The sequence below is a fragment of the Bos indicus x Bos taurus genome, chromosome 2 (genome assembly GCF_003369695.1).
Source record: "Bos indicus x Bos taurus breed Angus x Brahman F1 hybrid chromosome 2, Bos_hybrid_MaternalHap_v2.0, whole genome shotgun sequence".
Taxonomy (NCBI): Eukaryota; Metazoa; Chordata; class Mammalia; order Artiodactyla; family Bovidae; genus Bos; species Bos indicus x Bos taurus.
The window spans coordinates 126050936-126075617 of NC_040077.1; the positions used below are offsets into that span (position 1 = coordinate 126050936).

General features: G+C 48.1%; 1 protein-coding gene across 4 annotated transcripts in view; it reads right to left on the bottom strand.

The window, feature by feature from the left end:
* Nucleotides 1–24682, bottom strand: part of ARID1A (AT-rich interaction domain 1A) — a 68559-nt gene that overhangs the window by 4667 nt on the left and 39210 nt on the right. For 2 of the 4 annotated variants that reach the window (XM_027519552.1, XM_027519573.1), the window contains exons 5-19: nucleotides 12495–12735; nucleotides 12112–12201; nucleotides 11392–11559; nucleotides 10371–10683; nucleotides 8914–9059; nucleotides 8720–8829; nucleotides 7316–7525; nucleotides 4456–4663; nucleotides 3187–3319; nucleotides 2876–3051; nucleotides 2402–2552; nucleotides 2180–2314; nucleotides 2000–2096; nucleotides 638–1529; nucleotides 162–292 (exon numbers count right to left, since the gene is read on the bottom strand). In XM_027519552.1, the coding sequence (XP_027375353.1) occupies nucleotides 162–292; nucleotides 638–1529; nucleotides 2000–2096; nucleotides 2180–2314; nucleotides 2402–2552; nucleotides 2876–3051; nucleotides 3187–3319; nucleotides 4456–4663; nucleotides 7316–7525; nucleotides 8720–8829; nucleotides 8914–9059; nucleotides 10371–10683; nucleotides 11392–11559; nucleotides 12112–12201; nucleotides 12495–12735 (3201 nt within the window). The remainder of the gene's footprint in view (nucleotides 1–161; nucleotides 293–637; nucleotides 1530–1999; nucleotides 2097–2179; nucleotides 2315–2401; nucleotides 2553–2875; nucleotides 3052–3186; nucleotides 3320–4455; nucleotides 4664–7315; nucleotides 7526–8719; nucleotides 8830–8913; nucleotides 9060–10370; nucleotides 10684–11391; nucleotides 11560–12111; nucleotides 12202–12494; nucleotides 12736–24682) is intronic. The other 2 variants (XM_027519559.1, XM_027519566.1) reach the window with 2 other exon arrangements.

Genomic DNA, 24682 nt, shown 5'->3' on the forward strand with positions numbered 1-24682 from the left:
TATGACAAGGGGCAAAGTATTGGCATAGAAGGTATCAAGACAACAAGTGAAATAAAGGAGACCATGTTGGCCAGGGAGGGTAGAATTCCCTGGTCACTTAGTACCATCTACTTTAAGAAGATCCCAGGCCCTCCCGGTGTTCCCCCAGCACCTAGACTCACCTGACTGAGGTTGAAAGTCATGATGCTGTTGTCATCGTACAGCAGGATGTTAATGGTGTCTAATGCCCACGTGCTCTCTGCCAGCAGCCCAGACTTGAGGGACATCATTACCCGCCATGCCTCCGGGGTTCCTGAAATAAACCTCCACGTCGTCCATCCACCACGCCCAGGTTGGCAGGAGGCCCCCCACCCCAGAGCTGGCTCATTAGTCAGGCTACTCTGAGGAGAACACATGGTGAGAGGCACTTCCCATCTGCCCCTCATGGCTTCTAGGCTCGCTTAGGACATCACTGCGTGGCAATTCCTTTAGTAAAGCCTGACATCGGCTGATTTCTTCCTTACTCAAAGTTCTTTGGCTCTATTTTAGTCAACACTGGACCAGATTTTAACTCATCCAGAACATCAGGATGGAGAGAGAACACTGAACCAGATGTAAAGAGGCAGATTAAGCAACCCAATCAAGGAGGTCTCCTTACCAATGTCTTTCATTGTGAGCCGCCTCCGCTGCTTCAACACAGGCTGTGTGGCTTCAACAGAGCCAGGTGGGAAGGTGATGTCCCGCCGAATCAGAGGGGGCTGCACAGGAGCAGGCGCTATGTGCGAGGCGGGTACTGGGGGCCCTGCCTTCTGCATCTTCATCCCAGAGTGCAGGAATGGAGACTTGCTCGGAGAGGTGCGGTTCTCCATTGGCCGGGGCAGGGGAGCAGGGCTGGATACCTGAGGAATGTGATTCTGCATGCTTGGTGGGGGCTGGTAGTTGGCTGGAGGGGGCCTTGTCATGGGGGGCACGGGGGCAGAAGGACCATAGGGGGGCTGGCGTGTGCCATGGGAAGGCCACGGGCCTTCATGGTTGGCCCTCTGATCCGTGTGCAGCATTTCATCTGTTCGGTTCACGCCATGATAGGTGGGGCCTTGCGGGGCCGAGCCCGTGCTCTGCCTGTTGGCGTAGTTGTAGGTCATGTCATTGCGCCCCTGCCACATGGTGCCTTGCTGGGCAACCTCAGCCGATGCCTGTATGGGGCCGCCCATCATCTGTGGTGGCATGTTCTGCTGGGCATTGGAGCCAGGGGGTGCTGAGACACGGTCCCGGCCAAACTGGAATGGAAACTGGTTCTGGGGGCCGCCTGCTGGTCGGCGCTCAGTAGCAGCGGCGGCAGTGGCAGGATAGGCGTTGCCGTACTGGTTGTACACGTCCTGCTGAGGGGGAGGCTGAGCAGCTTGCTGCTGGTTGGCAGGTGGGGGCTGGGCGGGGGGCAGCTGCTGCTGCTGGGGCTGCCCCTGCCCCGCACTGTACGGCACGCTGTACATCTCCCCTTCGTGCCGCTTGGCAGGAGGGCCATAGGTGCCATCCATCGGCCGCTTGTAATTCTAAGACGGGGACAGAAGCAGAGAGAAAGTTAACACTCTGCATCCGGGGACGCAAGACCACAGCTGCCAAGATGCAACACCAGACACGTGCTGGGCTTACTTCTGCCCCTCTAGGAGAGGGGACACAGACTCCACGGGAACAAAGGAGTCACCTTTACGAGTTATCTTTTGAAGCTCCTTCTGAAAGCAAGAATCATTCTCTATTCCCTCTGGCTCTCCCTTGCTCTAAGCAGAAAAATGTAGAAAGGTTCAAAAATCAAAATACAAAATACCCTAACCCTCATGGAGCACTGGAGATGGGCCTGGACCCCAAACAGGGAAGAAGAGACTGAAAGCTTGGCTCTTCACACAAAACTGGCTGTTGGGGTGGGAGAAGAACGCCAAGGAATCTAAAGGGACTTCTCAACTCTGCCTGCTGACAAGGCTCTTGGGGGGAACCTGTAGGCCAGCCCATCCACTGCCCTCCTCACCTGCTGCTGCTGCTGATACATTGTGGTCTGCTGGCTGGGGAAGGGGCTGCCGGAAGGGGTGCCTTGAGCGGAGAACTGATTGCCATAGGAATCATGTCTGCGGGCAGGAGAGAAGCGGACGGTCAGGGTGGGAGTGGGGAAGCCTGAGTCACAGCAGCGCGGCGACCAGGCTTTACTCACCGTTGCTGCTGCTGCTGCTGCTGTGGCGGGTAACGGCTGGGAGAATACATCCCCGAGTCTGGGTTGGAAGGCATGAGATTCGGCTGTGGGGCCCCAGTGCCCATGTTTCCCTCGGGTCCTATGCCAGGCTCCGTCCTAAACAAAATCAGAAGAGCAGGTTGAGTCCATGATAGTTGTGGGGTGTTGGGGTGGGACGGGGTGGGGGTGGGGGGACATGCTTACCTCACTCTGTCATAAGGACCTCCATAGGGATAGTGCTGTCGCGGTCCCATTGCCACATTTCCCAGCCCAGGGCCGGCAGCTCGACTGTAGGGGTCCCCCATCCCGCCATTGGGGCCCTGACCTGAGGACATGAAGGGATCGCTCCCCGGAGCTGAGAGCAAAAGGGAAGGCAGTGAGTAAACTGGTGGGTCAGCGGGCCGAGTAACCTCTGCCTCGCCTGCCCCCAAAACCCAGACCCTCTTCAGAGCTCAGGTTTGTTCCGTTTTCCTGACCGGTTTGAAACAGAGATCTAGAAAGGCCCCAACTAGCAAAGAACACGTACTTGTAAAGGATGATGCGTGAGCCCAGGGAGAAGACGACAAGAAAGGAGGATGAAGGGGATGGTGTGACGAGCAACAAGAACCTTAAGCCACTCCAACGCCCCCATACTCTGGCCCTGCCCTCAACGACAGAAGGCCAACAGCAGTCAGTCACCTTTCCTCATGCTGCCGTAAGGATCCTTATTTGGCTCATAGGACATGCGCCCCATCATGTCGGAGGTATTCATACTGGGCTGGTACCCAGGGTTTGGAGTCATGGAATTCCGCTTCTGGAATGTGGGGTCACTTCCATCAGGAAAGGCATCCTGGATCCCAACTGAATTGCTCCTACTCAAGAGTGAAGGGAGCCAATTAGACCCTAAATAAAGCAATTCCTCCAATAACACAAGGCACATGGGAGTCACTGGTTGGACAGAGCAGGGACATACCCTGGGTTACACAGCCTGACCCTGCTCCTGGCCTTACCTCATGCCTGGCAAGGGGGGGATCTGGCTGTGCGGCGTGGATGCTGGAGTTGGTGGCTTCAGGTCTCCTCCTTCTGCCATGGAGCTGCTGGTTGACTGAGGTGTCTGTGGCCCCTGCATTGACCCTGATCCCGCTGTGGACAGTGATACAGGATGAGCAGGAAAACTCTCACAGAAACACACACACGCCCTAGGATCTCTTTGAAGAGGAACACTAAAAAGGCTAGAACTAGGGTTCTTTAAAACCTAAATCACCCTTCTCAGCAGATCTGCAAGGCCAGTAATAAAGAAGGGAATTTGAGGGCTCCATCGCTTCTCGCTGCTGTTCACGTTTGGAGACCATTAGCATGCTGGTGATGACGTGAGTCTCTGTCAAGATTCCCAACTCTTTTTCTTTACTTCCCCAAGGACCCTGTCTAACCTATTATACCTTGTAATGCTGGTACACAAGCTCCCAGTAAGGGGCCCTGGAAAGCTGGGTGGTGAGGTCCCCTCTTACCCCAAACCTGCAGAGCACTGTAGGAACCTAGGAACTCCTATTCTCAAGCATCTAACCCAGTGTCACCAGCAGTTCGAATGTTCCCCGAAGCCGATGAGCACAGTACCAGTAATTAACGCTTCCATTAGTTACCATTCTCAGCAGCAGATACCCTGCGGCTTTGGCCTCCCCAGCTGATGAGTCATCTCAGGCACTGCTTACACCCTCGGAGGTCAACCCCAGGGCACATGTGTTCACACCCACCTTCTAGGAGCCCTGGCCTTCCTCCCTCGACATGCCTGTCCAGGCCCCATCCTCCTCTCAGAAAGGAGGGTGGGCAGAGGCGCTCCCTGCGGAGTACTCCATTCATATTCCCGCCCCACGCCCTCCTTCCCATTCACTGCCATCTCAGCTCCCTGGGGAATTCAGGGCTCTAGTCTGAGCAGCATTCTTAAGGCGCTGACATCAGTGGGCCAAGGCTCCCAGATGGCCTGCCTCACTGCTATTTGTCAGATTTCCCGACTTGTTCAGTGTCCCTCCCACTCACTAGTTTACAAACATTTGGCAAGGTGCCAGGTGCACAATGAAAATTTAAACTTAAGGGTTGCTGCAAACTACCTCCCAAGGGAGTCGCCACCGCCCGCTCTTCAGTCTGCCAACCTGTTATGCTCAGTGGTAGGACAGGACAGAGTACACATCCCTGGTGGCAGCCACTGGTGAATGAGGAGCCTAGGCCCTGGACTGCTACCCCTGCAGGGTGAGCCTTGGTGAGGCTGCTCACCCCATCCTTACCAGGCGAGGGAGGCTGGATCTTGGGCTGGGACTTCTTGGAATCAGCAGCTGCAAAGATGTCTGGGGGAGGGTCTTCTCCCCGTTCGATCTTGCACTCAAAGGCATAGAGACACTGGATGTACTGCTTTTTCAAGGAGCTGGCAGCACTGCTTGAGGTGCCGACATTGAGGTTGGTCGCAAGTTCCCGCCACTTCTTGTTCTTGTTGACCTGTACAACCAACCAGAAGAGTCGGGGTGCATCTTCCATCTGGCCTTCCTGCCCACATACCCCAAACCCCATCAGGCAACCGACCAGGTACTCATCTTGTGAAACCACAATTCTCAGTTAACCACAGAAGTTATCCTTGCTTGGTGGATAGTACACAGCCAACATTAAATCCATGGCTTCCCTCTACCCTCAGCAGGTTTTATCCACAGATCACTGCAACTGTCAGACAGCGCTTATTCAAAATAGGGCGAATTTTACATCACTATTAGTCAGAGAGATCAGAATTCAGAAGGTATGTGCTTTGCGTTACACAAGTGTACTGTTGAAAAACGATGTGCAAAGCACCATCAGATCCAAATCATATTTTACATGCACTGATAAAAACTAACATTTTATAAAATGGAGATGTGTGGCAATATCAACAACCACCCTGCCTGACTTACTTTGTCAAACTGGGGGTTTTCATATCGGATTTTTTTTTTCTTCTCAGTGTGGGGCTTCTTACAAATTTGACATTCTGTGTCCCTGCTCCCGCATCTCAGTGACGTATGACTGCAAGCCCCTCGCCCTCAGCAGTCACTGTCCTGACTACCCAGGAGATGCTTCAGGCCCCATGACTTCATTTTTACCTTCCCAGGGATCAGTCTAGAGCTCTGCTTCCTTTCCTCAGCTTCAGAATACACTGTCTCCCATCCCTACAATTAGTCTGTCTGCTTTAGCCAGGCAGGATTCCTTCTTCACGTAATTGTTTTTTGACTGCGCTGCACAACATGCAGGATCTTAGCTCCCCGACCAGGGCATGATCCCGTGTCCCTGCAGTGGCAGCGTCTAACCACTGGACCACCAGGGAATTCCCCTTGAGGTATTCTTATGTTTATTCGTCCACCACGTGATAAGCCTGTCTCTCAAGGGCTACAAACACCAACTTTCCAGTCCCAATCCACAGGGAATTCAAAATGTTTTGACACCTGCTGATCTGGTACCTGTGACACCAGAGACAAGAGTGATAAGGAAGCAAAGAAAGGAATAGTTTAGATGGAGGGGAAATGACCAGGAACACTTCCTAGAGCAGGCAATGTCTGAGCTGAGACTTGGAAGGCTGGAGGTGGCATTGGTAGGGTATATTCCAGACCCTTTCCCATCTTCATGCCATCAGGGCCAGTCAACTGGAACAGCTCCTCACTTGACCCAAACCCTGTTAATCCTTCAGAGAGCTCAAGACTCATCTTTTGCCTTCTTGGAGCCTTCACAAACTAACTCATAACAGCACTCTATCTTCTCTGAACTGTCTTTAGAATTCAATCACATCACAGCATCTAAAAGGCTGGCAACCTTTTGGAAACTGGAAGACAGACCCCTGGGCTTTGGGATTCTCCCTATACCTCATTTTAGGCCCGGTGAATCCAGAAGCCCATGCAATTAAAAAGTATGCCAAACCTAACCCAATGCCCCTTTTCTCTACAGGTAGGAGTGCCCTGACTATGAGAACTCAACACCAGGGAGAATGGCAGCAGTGAACCCAGGTCACCGCAGAAGCCTGCTGGGCTCTGCTTCCCACGCTGGTTATGTGGCAGTGTGCACGTGTCTTGTTTTATTTTGTTTTCCTTTTGTGAGGGAGGGGAATAAAGCCTGAGGGAGAAGGAATTCATAACTGACTGTTGGTTGGCTTCATTCCAATCATTTTCTCTTCTGCTGGTGACAGCTGTTTTCCTCTTCTGATTTAGAAGATTTGGAGTCCACCCCTTCCCACCATGCATCCCCCTGAGCTCAGCTGCACATTCAGATCCAATAGCAAGCTCCTGGTATGATGACTACAGAACATACATAGGAAGAAAGTTTGCAAGGCACGATGAACTGTCTGCCACGATTGCCTCACCTGTTTGACTCCTGGGCTGAGTATAAAATAAAGATTTAAGCTATCAGGGCAGGCGCAAGGCTCAGGGTGGTGTTCAGTTTGGGTTTCCAGTGGAGATTAATCCATTCATTTAAGTCTCGCATACAGAGTAACTAAACACAATTTCCCACCTACTTCTTCCTTCATAAACTATTTCTACTTAATAGCTCCTGAAGTCCCATCTCCACTGGGAAGCTTTCTAGAATGAAAGGATCAGCAACTATTCTGGCTTCCCTTGTACCATCCTGTAAACCAATTTATGTGGCAGAAATCTTGCTCCAAGTTTTGTTTGATTATCCCTAGCTTTCAACAGTCTAGCAGGATACACACTGTCCCTACATTACAAATAAGAAAAACGAAGGCTCAGAGTGGTTACACCTCTTGATTAAGGTCACTTAGGTTGTAAGTGGCTAAGAAAGAATTCAAAACCAGACCCCTCTCTGAATCTTGCCCTTGTCTCATACTCCAAACTGCCTGCCATGGAATCAGAATGCTCATAGACTTGCCCTGTTTTGCAACTCAGGGGGACTCTGGGCACATGTAAATTAATGCTAATACTTCACGCTACCCATGGAGATCTCAGCCTCCTCCCGTGGCCTTGTCTTCTGGAAGGCCTGGGCTCCCTGGCCTGTCAGTATGTGACTCAGAGAGCAGGGGAGGGTGATGTGCCTGTGGGAGGCATGGCACCAGTGAGGCCACTGAGTACCTACAGAAAGGCTTGTTGAAACCACAGGGGGAGCCAAGTGCCAGGCACTCACCTGAGTCAATCCACCAATTTCCTTCACAGACACATAGAGGCGGTACAGGTCCAGAGGTTTCCTACCCACAGCAGGCAGATTTGTCATGCCCATGGCCTTCTCCTCCGTGAAGGCCAGATAACGGTCCACCCACATCTTCCTCTCAGGCTCACCACCCAGCTCATACAACTTGGTGATCTTCTCATTGGTTGTAGTAGAAGAACTGGATTTCTGGAAGGGGCAGGTCAAGATTCATAGGAACTGGTCAGATTCAAAGCCTATGCTAGGGGTCTCAGAAGCCCCTTGATTAGGGCAGTAGTAAAGCTTCTCACTCTGGGGTGGTCACTAACATCTGCCCTGCCTTCACAAAAACCAAAAGGGAGCTAGACCTTCCTGTAAAGAAAGCAAGCTAACCCTGCCTATACATTAGGTATTGAGTGCTGTGCCAGAGGCCTTTATGCAACAGGTATTACAATTATCCTTCTCTTAAAAGGTAAGGCAGCAGGCACCAAGGAGGCCATGCCTAAGATCTCCTAGTGTTTCAGTAGCAGGACTGAGAGTCAAACCCTTGTCCACCTGACATCAATGTCACTAATACACCCACACCACTACCCAGGAGCCTGGACACGCTTTTACAGACGTTTCAGAGAAATCAAGAAACTCAAAAATATGACCTTGAGACGATAGACTAAAATGAAAAGGAACTTTTCCTCCTCTTAAGAAAGGAAGGGTTCTGCTTGAATGGCTTTGGATGACTATCCAAGACATGAGGATGACTAAAAGGGTCTGGAAGCCAGAGGTGAACGTCCACAAGAGGTGGCAGCTAGGATTGTTATTTCCCCTACTTTATAAGGTAGGGAAAATGAGGTATGACGAAGGGCAGAAATATTTTAAATGACTCAGATACTGAGCAGGTCCCCAGAATGCCACACAGCCCAACAGAGAGCAGACCCAGGACCAACCTGAGAGAGGTCAAGGACCCAAAGCCCACCTGCCTCTTCTCCCCCTTTATGGAACATAGGGTACCAACCATTCCTGCTGTTCTGAGTCCAGGAAGGTCCAGGAAGACAACAACCAGTCACCCATGACATACGTCATCTATCAGTGCATAAGGACAGGGGTCACAGTTTCAGAGAGTACAGCGTAGAGAATTCTACTCTGCCAGTCTGGCATTTCCTCCGTATCAGACAGACATGAGAACACTATGTTATTTACATTAGGACCCCTTGGGCTAACTCATACCTAATTCAATGAACGATTATCCTGGGACTCTTCATGGTTAAGAAGAGGTAACAACACCCTTTGCCAAGATTATCTAGTCGGTGTCATATAAAAGGCTGGAGTCTAATCACCCTTTCTTCTTTTTCCTTCCTATCACTGAAAGGATGGGACAGAAAGTTGAGGAGTCAAGATATAAGCCATTACCTTGGATTTAGATTCCGTCTTGGGTGTCCCATCTGCCTTGTTGTTCATTTTGGAGGCTGGAGTTAACTTGACATCCCCAAGACCCATCATCTCTGGACTGGCTGCCATTCCTACAAAAGAAGAGAAAAGTCCGATGGGTTTGTGACATAAAGACCGTTCTGGAAGAAATCCCTGGGGTGATGCCTATGACTTACCTGCTGAATTGTTGGCCATGGTTCCACCCATGGGATATGGGGGTCCCTGAGGGTTGATCATGCCAGCCATACTATTAATCCCCTGTCCATAGGGAGGTCCAGTTCCCATTATGCCCCCTTGATTCATATTGGGGTAGCCGGGTGGTCTAAGGAAGAAGATGCAGAGTATGAGAGACAAGAGTTAGAGACGCTAAGCTTTCAAATTAGGGATAAACAGGGCTGTGTGAGACGAGATCATCTAGTTAGGCTTACAAGGGAAAGTCTTATGGGCCCCACAAACTACAACCATGCACACAGATATTCTTATTTTCTACCACCCACAAAAGTTCTAAGAGGGTTTAAGCTCCCAAAAGGAAATCATCGCTCAGTTTTAAAGGATGCACTCCTTGAAGAATGGAGTCTTACTGTGTCTCTTAAATACTACTTCCCTTTAAGGCATCTCCAAAGTCAAGCTGTGTTTCCATTTAGGGGCCCTCACTATGGCAAAAGGCCTAGATTAAATACTCAGTTTTACTACTCTGTCATGTCACCCCAACCAAACTCACAGCATAGCACCTGGAGGGTCTGTGTATTTTAAACTACACCTCAAAAAAAAAAAAATCTTAGTTTTATTTATTTTTTGGCCACACTGCACAACTTGTGGGATCGCAGTTCCCTGACCAGGTATTAAACTTGAGCCACAGCAGTGAAAGCCAGAATCCCAACCACTAGGCCGCCAGGAACACCCCTTTGTATTCTTCCTTGATGGGCCTACTGCAAACTTTGTGTTTCTATCATCCTAAAGTACTATCAAATCCACCTCTCTTTATTCAGTTACCCTATTCTACCTTTGTTCACCAGCATCCCAGTTAAGAATCACTGTAAGAACTGTCAGCATCAACAATGGGGTACACAGACAGTCTTCAGAAACAGCAGAATCATAGTCACTGAAGCCAGTGGCCAAGGAAGAGATGAATGTTGAAGTCATAAACCAAATCACACAAGCCTTCTGCACTTTCGCACCAGAGTCAAATACAAAGGAGCACACAGAAGAGTAAGCAAGACGGCAGACCACAACCTCACCATCCTCCATTTCCCACACCGCAGGCGCAAATCATGTGCATCGTTCAAAAGTATTTTTGGAAACCAAGAAGCTGGATTGGCAGAAGAAATAAACTCTGAAAACCTATTTTACTAATCAAAGTAACGTATACTTTATAAATTTCTTTACATATGATGTCTGATACCAATCTGAGATGCTTACAAGTCAGCACTTCTGCTGTCTTTTTCACTGTAAAGAAACATGGTTTTCTAAAGAGCTCTCAATAAAATGCCTATTTACCAAGATAACACGGTTTAGGTCCAGAAGTATCTCAACGACCTAAACGACTCTGCAATTAGATTAAATGCTCGCTTCCCAATTAGATGAAATGCTCTCCTTGCACTGCTACTGTCCCCCTTCACTTCCCAGGCCTTACCTGTTTTGGATAGAGTTGGCAGCAACATGCATGGCAACAGCAGTTTCTTGAGTTTTCCGGTTCATGCCCCCGGGAGGGGGACACATCCCTGACCCAACCTGAGGTGGCATATTGGCCATGTTAGGGCCATAAGGCCGGTTGCCCATGGAGGCGTGACTCATCCTCCCGGGAGGGAGTGTGCCATAAGGTGGGATGCCAGGTTGCCCATGCATCTGACCTCCAGCACCCATAGGGTTCATGCTTCCAGCCATGCCTGCACTGGGGTAGTTAGCATTGGGCAAGGCATTATAGTTTGGCTGCCTGGGGTAGCCTCCTGAGAGGGGAAGGAGAGAAGATACAGAGACTTGGTTAGTGACTCACTGGCAACTCATTAATAATGCTCAACTCTTAAACTCTAAAGACATAAACAATGGGAATCATTCAATATTTGGTCTGGAAAGAGACCAATTTCATGGTCTCTTTAAAAAAACAACAAAACCTCATAGTCCATTAAAAAAAAAAAGTTTAAGGAGGGTGTGGCAGGAATGTATAAAGCCAGGCCTCAGTTGCCCCTCATCTTAAAGACAGCACAGCACAGGGCAAGGCTGGCTGGCAGGCAAGGCTGGCTGTGCTGCTAAGCCAGGTCCTTCACCTCCCAGATTCTTCCCTTTCTACACACTCATCTTCCATGCTCTAAGAAATTCAGCTTGAGATCCATCTAGGGCTGATTTTGAGCAAATATCTATTCTATTGGGACTAATTTACTAAAAAATAAAAATTAATAACCAATAATTACCACTTACTAAGTGTTTGTGCTCTGTCTTGGGCTAAATTACCTTATCCTCATTTTACAGATGAAACAGAGGCTCAGAGAGATTCAAGGACTTTCCCATGATGGCAGTCCTGCTCTACTTTAAGACCTGGCCTGGGTGGATTTAAGGCAAACATAGTTCTACTCTTATAACCCAGATAGCAACCTATCAAACAAGGAACTCTTTTCTAGCCTCACCCCCATGTACTCCTGCCTGGGTAGTATACTCACCCTGTGGGCCGTACTGACTCCCCTGGGGACCATAGCTCCCCATGGAGTTCTGCTGGTAGGAGCCCATGCCTGTGTGCATCTGTCCTCCGGAAGGCTGACGTGGAGATAAGGCTGACCCGGGCTGGGGGGAACTGTACTGGGGCATCTGGGGGTTCCTCTGCATGTAACCTATTTGTGGGTAGTGTCCACATAGTTATTATCTCAGTACCATGGGAACGAATACTCTCCCTTATCCTAGGACTTCACCATCTACATTTTCTTTAGCAAATACTTACATGAAGTCTCTTATTTGTTGTATAATTATGTGCTCTTTTAGGCACCCTCAAAAGTGACACAGTCATTAACCCAGGGCATACCAACTGTTTCTACTAAATGGAGGTTTGAGGAAAAAAAAAAAAGCAAAGACCCCTGCCCCAAATCCCTGATAAATGCTGTAGGATTTACAGGGTAAAGATTTGATGCTGAGTATTTAGTATTTGCTGACCAAATTAGGCACAATGGAGGGGTAATCCATCAAAACACATGACCAATAAAAATGGCTGTGGGGAGATGTAATTCTGGAGCCACCAAGATGGCCAAGCCCATCCTAATTTCACAATCTGCTGCTGAGATTGTCCTAAGCTTCATGGTCATATAGTTCTCCAAAAGCTGTTGCAGAGATAATGAACCAAAGGTCTGCCTCTGCCCTCCACCCCTCTCCCTTGAAGCCCAGGCTCTCACCTCGATCTTGGGCAATGCTTGATTGGTTCATAGAAGGATGCATGATGCTGTCCGACTGGCCACTGGGTGGCCGAGGTGGCATCTGGTTGCCTGCTCCAGAGAGAGAAAGAAGTAAGCCAGTCATGGCTACACCTGGAAAACCTAGTCAGCAGGTTAAGTTCGAAGTAGAAATGGCTTCTGGGAAGGCCAAGAACCTCCCAGGATCACATACACTGGAGGATCCAGTAAAGGGGCTCCCATCTCCTTTCTTCAAATGCTGAAGGGAATCTCTCAGCCAGTGGAAGGCCGGGACTCCCTAATATCATGCGGGGGAGGAGGTGGGGGTGTGCGGGGGTCACAGCAGTCCTCTTTCCCTTTCCCCAGAGGTCAGTACTTGATAGTACCTGGCACTGCAGCAGGCGAGAGTGGTCCTGAGCGAGACTGAGCAACACTGGCAGGAGAGCCAACCGGGGACGGGGAGGGGCCTCGGATGCCAGGCAGGTGAGGGGAGGTATGGGGAGAGAAGGGAGACTGAGCTGGATTACTCTGCTCCCCTTGGCTGCTGGAAATCCCTGATGTGCTCACTCCAGGGCTCAGAGCTCCTTCTGTCCCCATGGGGAGATCATCTATTGAACCAGACAGATCCTGGAACATATACACAAGGATATGGATTAGCAATTTTGAGGTAGAAAGATTCTTTGTTCAACAATCCTACTACAGGATTAACATTTTCCTTAAACAGCCCAAAGTAAATACAGGGCACACATTTATGTACTCGTGATACTAGAGCTTACAGTATACAGCAAACACTCTATTAAGGGCTAGATACAGAATAGTTTAGACTCTGCAGCCCATACAGTCTGTGTCACAACTGTTCAACTCAGGCCATCAGAGTACAAAAGTAGTCACAGACAATTCGTAAACAAATGGATGTGATTGTGCCCTAACAAAATATTATTTATAAAAACAAGTAGCTAGCCCACAAGCTATTGTTTGCTGACCCCTGGTCTATCTACCAGAAGCAGATTGAGTACTTTCATCTTCTTTCCCAGCCCCAACTTCTATAGTCAAAAGAGAGCAGCTCTGTCAGTGAGCCTTTAGTTCTCTTCCAACGGGGAAACTTACAACACTGCCAGCATGGCACCAGGAGCTATAAGAAAATGTTAACAAGTTTGGGCAACATTCACAGATCCCCTCTGCATCAGATTATTATAACCTACATTTACCAAGAACTCACTCCAAGTTGCCATACTTTAAAACATAAGGGGTAGGAGGTAAGAAAGGGATATATTACACAGACAATTCCTTAACTGCCAAGAAGGCCTGGGACTACATTCCTAACACCTGGCCAATAACAGGGATGAACAAATGTTTGCCAACTGAACAAACCAAGTTTTTTTTGTTTTTTTTTTTTTAGTTTTATGTTTCAATGAGAACTTGGTGTTTATTTGGGGGTTGTGCTTAGGGATTGTGTCTTGAATTAAACTGTAAAGAGTTCACTTTTCACTCTTAAAAAAAAGTTCACGCTCCATCAGTAAACCCCAAGGTTAGCACTTAGGACCTCAATATGAAAAAATACTCTGAAAAAGAAAAAAAAAGAGGGACTTCCCCAGCAGTTCAGTGGTTAAGATTCCACACTTCCACAGAAGGGGGCATGGGTTTGATCCCTGGTCAGGGAACCAAGATCCTGCATGCCATGTGGCCCAGCCAAAAAAGAAAGGAAAAAAAAGGAAGATATTCACCCCAGAAAATGCATCCCCACCCCACCCCAGCCCCAATTTCACTCTCTGGCAACACCACAGGCTCAACATCATACATTAACTTCAAGCTGGGAACTAACTACACTTTGAAGAAAGGATGAAAGCTTTGGGAACAGGCTCAGGTCTGGGAAAACCCTAAGGCTCAAATGGTTAAGAAAAGAGTTCTCTTAAAGAGACACATCTGAAGAGGAAAAAAATCCAAAATGGCCTGATTTGAGTCTATTCCTATTCCCACAACAAGCTCACCTTGGAAAGTTGAGTTGGAGGAGATTCTGACCCTAGAGTCAGACAATAACACTGGAGATCAAGAGTACCTCTTACGCTCTCCCCAAGTGTCCAGGTTGGCTGGACCTTTTGCAAACCAGTTGGTTACTTTACTAGGTTGGGAGTATTTCTGCTGAGTTTTGTGGGAACAAAGCTTGCCTTGAAGGCAAGGCAGGCAGGTAGGTGTACATTTGTCTGTGTTCAGCTCTCAGGGTGAGCTGAGATTTCAGAAAATGCTAGCTTTTCTATAAGAAGCAGACCCAGTACACCATAGCATGCTTTAAAAATGCAATTAGAATTAGTCCCAGCATGGACGAGAACTTAAGAAGCCCTCCTCTAGGTAACACCAAAGGGCCTCTTTCTTTTCAAAGGACTAAAGCACCTGGAGTTCTAAAGAGCCTTGGGTTCATCCCAACAGAGGATTCCTTCCACGTTGAGGGCTAAGCTGTCCCAGGACACCTGGCTTCTGAACCAAGAAGGGTAAACCCAAAGTGGCAGCAAGATGACAAGAGGAGCCAACTGTGTCGGCCAGAAAAGGCCTCGAAAGCCACTTGTTAAGCCCTGGTCTATAACAGAAACCACAGCCCAATGCTCTGTTTTAGGGACCATGAGCTTCCCTCGCATTCCTTCCTACTGTCTCCATTCTTTACCAAAACACCAGCTTCTAGTAATAAGAGCTACTTGCTTAGAGGAAAAAGAAATCAACATATTTTGGAACAGAACAAGAATCAACGGTCCAGCCATAAGACAAGAACTCTTCCAGTGGCCTTGAAAAATTATTTTAAACATTTCTGTCTTTAATTAAACAAGTAAAACATGAACAGTTTCATGGTAAAAATAGCTCAGATAGTACACGTAAACTCAAAGTCCCCCTCTGTTCTCGTTTGGCTGCTTTCAATAGAGGCACCCTATTCCATTTGGTATATATCCTTGGACACCTTCTGAGGAACTGAGGAGGGGGAAAAAAATAAAGGATGTTCAACAACACTAATTATCAGGGAAAAGGAATTCAAACCATAACGAGCCTCATGTCTATTAGGATGGCTATTGACAAAAATAAAGAAACCCATTTTGGCAAGGATGTGGAAAAAAGGGAACCCTTAGGCACTGTTGGTGGGAATATAAACTGGTACAGCCACTACGGAAAACAGTATGAAGGTTCCTCAAAAAACGAGGGGGAAAAAAAAAGGACTACCAAGTGATCCAGCTATTTCACTTCTGGATATTTATCCTAAGTAAACCAAAGCAATCACTTGAAAAGATACACATACTACCATGTTCACTGCAACATGGAAAAATTATTTCCAATAGCCAAAGCAGGAAAGCAACCTAACCCCAATGACAGATGAATAAATAAAGGAAATGTGGTGTGTACACACACAAGAATACTCAGTCATAAAGAAGAACGAAACCTTGCCATCTGTGACAACACGGACGGACCTGAGGGGCATTATGCTGAGTGAAGCAAGTCAGAGAAAGTAAGTACCATACGATATTACTTACATGTGGAATCTAAAACAAACAAAGCCAGCTCACGTTGGTTGGCTGTCAGAGGGGGAAGGAGAAATGAGAAGGGAGTCAACAGTACAAACTTCCAGTTATAAAATAAATAAGCCAAGGGGGTGTGATGTACAGCACGGTGACTAGAGTTAATAAAACTGTATATCTGACATCTTTCAAAAGTTCTCATCACAAGAAAAAAATTCTGCAACTATATGTTAGTCACTCAGTGGTGTCCGACTCTTTGCGATCCCATGGACTACAGCTCTTCAGGCTCTTCGGTCCATGGCTTTTCCAGGCAAGAATACAGGAATGAGTAGCCATTCCCTTCTCCAGAGGATCTTCCCAACCCATGGATCGAACCTGGGTCTCCTGCGCTACAGGCAGACTCTTCACCGTCTGAGCCACCAGGAAGCCCTGTAAACTTCAGGGATGACGTTAACTAGACTTGCAGTACTCATTTTGCAACACATGCATATACTGAATCATTACATTATACACCTGAAACGAGTATTATGTTGTAAGTCAATTGTATCTCAATAAACAAAAATAAAAGGAAAAAACCCTACCAGCTCACTGACCACTGCTACAAGGTCAGAGTAAAGCCTGCAAATGCTCCTTCAGTTAGAGTGTGTTATAAATCAGGCTCTCCAGAGACACACAGGTGAGTGTCCTAGTGCAGCTGAGGGATCCCAGGGGCCTGGAGGCCTGTGGTGGCAACGTGGCGGCTTCCTTCACAGAGGCACTCTGAGGAGAGCTGTCAGTTTTGGTAAAGTGCCCTGAGGCTCCTCTGGAGAAAAAGTACTAAATAAACCACTTGTCAACAGCAGCCCACGTGGACTGGAATGCCTGGGCAGAGAATAATAGTAGGGAAAGAATCAGCATTAATCTTCTTATCTCTCTCATTTGATTGGTATGAGGCCAGTCCCTCAAAACTACCGTTGTCATCAGATGGCAAGTGGTCAGGGGAGAGGTTGATTAAAAAAAGAAATTTTTAAGAATCAGAATGTTGGACTCCCCTGGTGGCATAGGGATAAGAATCCACCTGCCGATGCAGGGGACACGGGTTCAATCCCTGGTCCAGGAAGATTGCACATGCTGCAGAGCAACTAAGCCCCAGCACCACAGCTACTGAGCCCACACGCTAGAGCCCGTGCTCTGCAGCAAGAGAAGTCACTGCAATGAGAAGCCTGCATACCGCAACTAGAGAAAGCCCCCGCATAGTAACAAAGACCCAGTGCAACCAAGATAAATAAATTGAAAAAAAAAAAAAAAACAAACCTAGAATGTTAGCACAGGAAAGAACTGAGCATTTATATGAATATTAATGATCATTTGAGCATCTATGATGCTTCAGACATTTTATGGAAGTGGAAGTGTTAGTCACTCAGTCATGTCTGACTCTGACTCTTTGTGACGCCATGGACCGTAGCCCACCAGGCTCCTCTGTCCATGGAATTCTCCAGGCAAGAATACTGGAGTGGGCGGCCATTCCCTTCTCCAGGGGATCTTCCCCATCCAGGGATCAAACTCGGGTCTCTCCTGCATTGCAGGCAGATTCTTTACCACCTGAGCCACGCTATGGAGTTCCTTAATTATCCACAATTCTCAGCTGTAGATACTAGTACCACTAATACGTTAAAAAGGAGTAAGTTGATTCTCCGGGAGACCTGCCCAAGCCACCCACCAAGTAAATGACAGAAATTAAGACTTTGAACCCAGATCTGCTGAACCCCAAAGCCTGTGTTCTCTCTCCATTATGCTGTGATACCATAAAGACTGAGGAAAAAGCATCACAAGCTTGAGTTAGGAGACTAAAGCTCTTGGTACTTATCAGTTGTGACCTCGGGCAAGCTAGCAACAAGCTAGGCTTCAGTTCTATCACTTAAAACGACAAGATGACTGGACAAATCTGAGTCTGTGATGCCCCTGGGGCATTTGCAAGAAACTCTACTGGCACCACATGGTCAGGGCCATATGGAAAATGCAATACCAGCAGCAGTACCCTGGAATAAGAGACACAACACAACAACACGCGGCAGTATAAGACGTAAGACACACCCATCAGCTCCAGCAGCTAATCACAGGAAAAGTTTTTATTGGGAAATGAGAGGGAGAGGTAAAGGCGGAAGACTCCAAAAGAGGGCTCCCCGCTCCATCTACATGGACACTGCTCTAAACTCCATGTCCTTTTATTGCACAGGACACACCTCTGCTTTCTACCCTACAAAAAGCCAGTTTTTCAGGTCTTTTGTTCCACAAAGAGCTGGATGTCTGGTTGTTGAGTCAGACCTCAATGTGCCTAACGAGTTCGACTTTCTACAACACTTAGCACACAAAGTCCAAACAATCCAAGCCCCTGTTCGCTCCTTCTGCTGGGCCACCTTTTAGCATTTCAGGACTCTGGGTCTCAGTTCTCCCAAGTCCACCCAACAGGTGCCTTCCAGGAGGACTGCTGAAAAGAACTACAGCAATGCCCTGTAAGTGGAAAGATCTCTTTTCCCAGCTCTGCTTTCCTCCAAGCACAATCCTGCTGAGAGACAGGAGGTGAGGATCAGCCCACTCAGTGCCCTGCCAGTTCCAAGGAAGCAGCAGGGCCAGGGAGAATTTCCTCACGTGTTTCCAACGTGTTTCATGCATTTCATTGCTCATCTACCATGCAGATCAAAAGCGCTGGAGCAGGTCCAACTATTTCACACAGAATCTCACACTCCAGGCTGGCTACAGCCCCGAAAGCCTTCGTTTCTTCACTTGAAATACTGCCCAATGTTATTTTGGGATATGACCTGATAGAGGAAGCCCATAGGGATTCCATGACGATAAGCGTTCCAGCTGTGATTGGTTGCCCAGCCCCAGCGAGTGCCAGCATGGGTTTGTCAGGCTCTGCTGACAAACAGAACTCAGCAGCTAACACCTTCTTTTCACACCACAACAAAACCATGCCCGAAAATCACACAGGCCATACCTCATTGGGGGTGTGGGGCGGGGGTTTGCTAGTGCTCTCGCAGGAAGAGCTGCGAGTTCTAACATGAATCGGCTGCCTGACTGAGTACATTTTCAAGCAGAAAGATACCAGATCAGGGTTACAGAAGGGGGTTAAACAATCTCCCAACAGAGACTCACAAGGATGACATCAGTTCATTTTGCTGAGCAGATTAAACAACATCAATAAGGAAGTTTCATGGCAATGTTCAGTTCAGGGTTTTCTCAGAAATTTGGCTGAATCCTTGAGAAATGGAGCTTTTGTTAACCCCCCAGATGGAGTTCTCATATTCTTCACTTGTGAAGAGCTTTTGCCAAGCTGTGCTGACTACTGGCAGGGAAACCATCCACCCCAGGTAAATACTACACACACACTTGTAGTAAATGTGTATGTGTGCAAGCATGGGGTGCATGTGAATGTGGTAGGAACTTCACAACTCAGCCATACTCACTTAAATGACAAGTCCCGGATGAAAAAAGTCCAAATGCACAGACGGAAGAGACCAAATCTGCACTAGCACTCTGTTAGCCTAGCCTAACGGGCCCACGGCCACGGAGGGAGGCTGCTCCCAGGCTGGAGAATGGGAGGAAACCCTGAAGAACACAGAAGAGGCTGGGAAACCTAACCTTTGATGAAAGGCAGGTGGTAGGAAAGGAGGCAACAGTTTTGACAAACTTCAAGGAAAAGACAAACTTTAGGAATGACTTAAGACAAATAAGTTTTGGGGAGGCCTGATTTTTCATAAAGCCTTCTTTAAAGCAACATTTATATGTCAAGGATCAGAGGAAGAAGAGACTACCTCTATCAAACACCTCCCCCGCCCCGAATATTCAGTACAATAATTCTCTTTCTTTCCTTCAGTCTTTGCTAAATAGAAAGATGGGTGATCTGACCCACCCAGACTTGTTCCAATGAGGGGTCTTCGTCCAAGAGATTAAATGCCAACCCTCCCTAGAGAGCAGTGCTGGCTGAAATGCCAGGAACGAATCAACACACAGAAGAGGCTGCCTCTTACTCCCCAGTCAGGGTTTAAGCAGGCACTAAGGAAGAAACGGGCTTCCCGTGTGGCTCAACGGGTAAAGAATCGCCTGCAATGCAGGAGACCAGGGTTCGATCCCTGGGTTGGGAAGATCCCCTGGAGAAGGGAAGGGCTACCCACTCCAGTATTCTGGCCTGGAGAATTCCATGGACTGTATAACCCATGGGGTCACAAAGAGTCGGGCACAACTGAGTGACTTTCACACTTCAAGGAAGAAGAAAGAAAAGACAAGGAGACTGGCACTATCCTACAGTTTGGGACCATCATCCTGCCTGGACTACATTCACTGTGGAAAAGCAGAAGCCGCTCTGGGAAAGGCTCAGAGAACTCTTATTTCTTACCCCCTACCCCAAGTTTCCAAAAAAAAAAAAAAAAAAAAACCCTCACCAAACTCCCTCTTCCCTTTTTCTACAGGTTATTACTCTGTGGACAATGAATAATTTCTTTCTGGTACCTTCTGACTGCCTGGTGGGGAATGCACAGTAGAGAAAAGGTCAGACTCTTCTTGTCTCCAGGACGCTTTTCAGGGCCCACCCACCTCCAAGAAGAGATCCCATACATGTACATGTTGAATTTCATAAAGAAAGATCTGGGAGACCAAATCTCCAAATTCAAAGAATGTTAGAAAGAGTAAAGCAAGATCCTTCATGTCTTCCTCTTGAAGGGACTTAGAACTGACATGAATACATAACTCTCAGGTGTTCAACCCAAGGGTACATGGCTGTCTCACACTTCATTCTCGCATCATTTTCTGGGGTAGGGATCGTGCCCATTTTAGCAAAGAAGCAAGAAGCTCAGAAGTTAAATGACTTGCCCAAGGACAGAAAACTGTTAAACAGGAGAACTGGGTTTAAACCCATATTTCTGACTCCAAAGCCTGCACTCTTCCCACCATAAGGTGGGAGCTTGCCAACATCAATGGCTGGGCTCCATGCTCCACACAACATGAGGCAACAGCTTGTCTCCAGACATGCTGGGTGGTTAGCTACATGACTCTAAGAGGCTAACCTCACTCGGCATCACTTAGTTCTTTGCAGAAGAAAAGAGCAAAACCAGACAATTCAGCTCCCCAAGTCTACCATGCTGTGTGTCCCTCTCTTTCCTAGCCACTCTTCCTTACTAAACTTTCTTTCATGGTTATTTCAAGTCAGCCCTTTCACCTGTAACTTTCTTGATTTAAGCCTACTTTTTCTAAACTAAAGGGTATAGTACTTTTCCTCACCTCTGGGTCCTCAGAAGGGTACTTAATGGATGGAGCGGGGAAGAGAATGACTCAGAATCCGGGGAGATAAGCAGAAGTCCCATGAAAGTAGCTATGTGATCTCAGCCTGTGCTCCTGTGCCCTAACCCTACTATCAGGCACAAAGGTGGGGCTCAGAGAGAGAAGTCAACACATTCCTGGCCTCCAGGTGGCCTCATCTCAGATAACTTCAAACCCCCACACTTTTTTCCTCACCCGGCCCTGTGACCACCCTTCCAAACTGCAGGACAATTGGGTCTTGCTGAGCAGCCCCAAACTACAACACGGGAAAGCTCCTTTCCAGGGGCATGAGCCAAGCAAGGTCCAACCTCCTGCCCACAGCCGTGCCCAACAATGGGGCAACAGAACGCGCCTTAACAGCACCAGGCAGCCCATTTCCCAGCCATCAGTGAGAATCGGGTGGGAAGACCAGTTGTGTGAAGTTGCACCACCAGTGCAGCGACTACAGACTAGAGTTGTTTTCTGCCTTGGGAACTTCAAAGACAAGAACAGCTTCGTGGGGGCAAAGCCTCCACAACCACAGTATAACTTCCCTGATCCCCCCTCCCTCCACAGACAAAGCCGAGTCCCTTCAAGATCCCCCAGAGCCAAAGTTCAGGACTGGTGGCACTATGCTCAATCTGCCCCTCTCCTCACTAGCCCGTGGGGTGAGAGCCTCCAATGTTACTACTAATGCCAGGCCCACAAAAGATAAAATGCTTGATAAATATTACTCAAAAGCATCCTCTTTAGATCCAATCTCTATTAGTCTCTCTCTCTTCTTTAACAGTCCTTCCCTCACCCCAACACTGTACCTTCACTCTAGACCTCCACAGTTGAAGGAGGGACTCGGGTGTTGTCATCAAGGGAACTGACTTTCCCGACTAAAACTGAGAAGTGTGATGCTGAAAGGACTTCGGCCGCCTGGTAAGAACTCTTGACAGAATTGCACTAAAGGGAGGAATGTCTGGAGAGGAGGCTGTTGGGAGGCAGGTCTCTGTGTCCCTGGAGAAATTTCCATCTAATTACAAAAATACAAGAACCCACTGTCCTAATCCACCTCAGCAGAATCTCTTGAGGTAGGTCTGACCCTTTGAGTGAAGGTTGACGGCGCCGCTGAGGTGAAAAGAGGGGAGAAGAAAGAGTGCTGGGCTGCTGGCATTCCTACAGTGGGTACCCCTTCAGACAGCAGCTCAGCCACTGCAGCTGCCATTGATTTTCCAGGGGTTGATACTCTGCTCCCACAGATCTGCTCAGCTGGAGGCTGAATCACATTGAGCGCTTCTGCTCATCTCCCTGCACTGGCCCCTCCCCAAACCAGTCAAACAAACACCAAACACAATGTTAGCTGGCAACAGAGAGATGGTGCTCCCCACACACATCCCCACCCCCAGAAAAATCATAAACACCAGTTCAAGGGAACCAAAGCTACATGGGCAACCCACAAGACGCTGCCTGGGCCAACCCACAGACCCCAGAGAGCCTTTTAATCCACTGCCCAACATCCCCACAGAGATCTTTCTAAAGATGCAGACGTTCTACAGAAAAAAATCCAGGTTCCCAACTTGTGAAAACAACAGATGCTAGAACTCCCAGAGAGCGCTGATGGATTGAAACCCTGCTTTCTGGTTTGTCACAGACCCCACCAGGTCCGTATGATACCCATGTTACTACCTGAGCAGTCTTCTGACACACACCCCTCCCCCTACCAGGGTTTCTCACTTAGGCCAAGACAGAGAATGTCTTCTCTAGTCAAAAACCACCTCCTGGCCAAAAATGTACAGCGTGTTCTAAGGGTCACTAGCTAAGACTCAAATTTGAAAAAAAAAAAAAAAAAAAGAAACTAGGGCAGAGCTGGGTCTGAGTTAGAGCAGTCAAGACCGGTGCATATTTATGGAAAAGGGCTATTCTAATCCCAGCAGGAAAAGAGCACTGTAAAGCTAGAGAAGGCAAAGAAGTGAAGAACTCCCTACTTTCTCCAAGTCCTGCATTCCATCAGGAAGGCCAACCACACAGACCATGTTCCTTCATGGTCATCAGCTTGGATCCTTGAACTTGAGCAAGCAGACTAGGAAAAGGGGGGCAGGAAAATAACACAGAAAACACAGTAGAATTCTGGGTCTGAGAAGTGTAAGGGGGAGGGGTACTGCCTTAAGCTTCCACCTCCTTTGGCTGCTCCTCAGAAATATAGCAACCAGAAAACAAGGAGGATGCGATGTGCACCGGCGGGGAAGGTGAGCTTGGCACTGCGCTGAACACAGTGCAGACCGAGGTCTGGGGGGCTGGATGGCCTCCTTGGTTTGATATTTAAAGCTCTAAATGTGTATCTCCAGTGGTCTTCCTTACCATGACCTACAGGTCTAGATAAAATCCAAAAATTTAGAAGGAAGAAGTGGAACAAACAAATCTGAGTGGGAAATGGATAGACTCTTAAACCAGAAAAGACAGCCATCAACCCTGAAGGCCTTTAAAACCAAAAACACCAACTCTATATATAGGGAAAGACACGGTCAATTCCTAAAGGTAGAAGACGAAGCAGGGGGAAGAGGAACGACGCGCACTCGTGACAGCAGTGCCTCTGCGCACAGGTCCTCGGACTACTGGAACTCCACTTCTCTCCTACCTTTCCCCCAACCATCAGATCACCTTCTCGCATCTCGGTAAACAACATTCAGTGTTCTTCCCACATCAAAGCTGGCCTTCAGGAAGGGACAGATAAGCTGTCAGCTTACGCCTCCAATGCCCAGTTCCCACCTGCAACAAGGCGAGGTTTCTTAGCCCCCTTGGGAAAAGTCAAATGGGAAGCAAGCTAACAGCGTGGAGGTGAGCTCCACCTCAGGGCAATCAGAGATTACATCACAATACCAGACAATTCCATGCTGACAGCAGGTGTGGAGGAGGAATAGGTTCTGGCTACCGAGGTAGACAGAACAAGAGATCAAGCAGTGGCCCCCAGAGGGACAGCCCTAGATCACATACCAGTTTCATCACAGCTTTCAGGTAGAACACCAAATATCTTAGAAATATGAGAAAAAGACAACAGAGCTGATTCTGTGCTTGATTTATCAGGTATGTTAACATAGCTCCACACCTATGGGCCCTCCCCTCTGGGCCCAGATTCTCACTCTGCTGCAGGGGGCCCTACTGGTTTCTGTAAAGACAGCATTGCTAGGCAAACTTTGTTCAAAAACCCCAAGATACCCCTCACCCTCTGCTGCTTCTCACCCTCTTCCCCAGAAAGACAAGACACAGCTTGGCAGTCCCACACCTAGGGGCTAGCTTTTGGATTTTGGTTGGTCTTCTTGAAGGAGGACAATGGCAGAACCAGGGTAGGTACCTCACTGAGGTCGTCTCCCAAACGGCTTTGCAGAAGGTTGTAAAAGCACCAACAGGAGAGAAGGGGAAGAGGAGATAAAGATGGAGGAAAGCCACTATCACCAAGGCAACTGAGTTCATCCATATGTTGACTCGGGAAATTCAAGAAATTCGAGCTTTTGAGGTTTCTTCCTTCCAGAATAAATGCTTCCTACATCTTCCTGGGGAGCAGACCCAAACCCAGAAGCTATAGTATCATTACCTTTGCCTAGAAGTTTCAATCTCACACCTCTCCATCCCACCTCCTTTCCTTTCTCCAAAGAGAAGAATATATGGAAGACAAAGTCTGTCTTTTTAATATGGCATTCTTCCTTCTCTTAAAGGAGCTTTTTGCAGATCCTTTATAGGAGTTGGTCCTAATAGTAAAAGCAATGGGCTAGAAGTCAGGGAACCCCATGTTCTCAGTTACTGAATGACCTTGGGCAACTCCT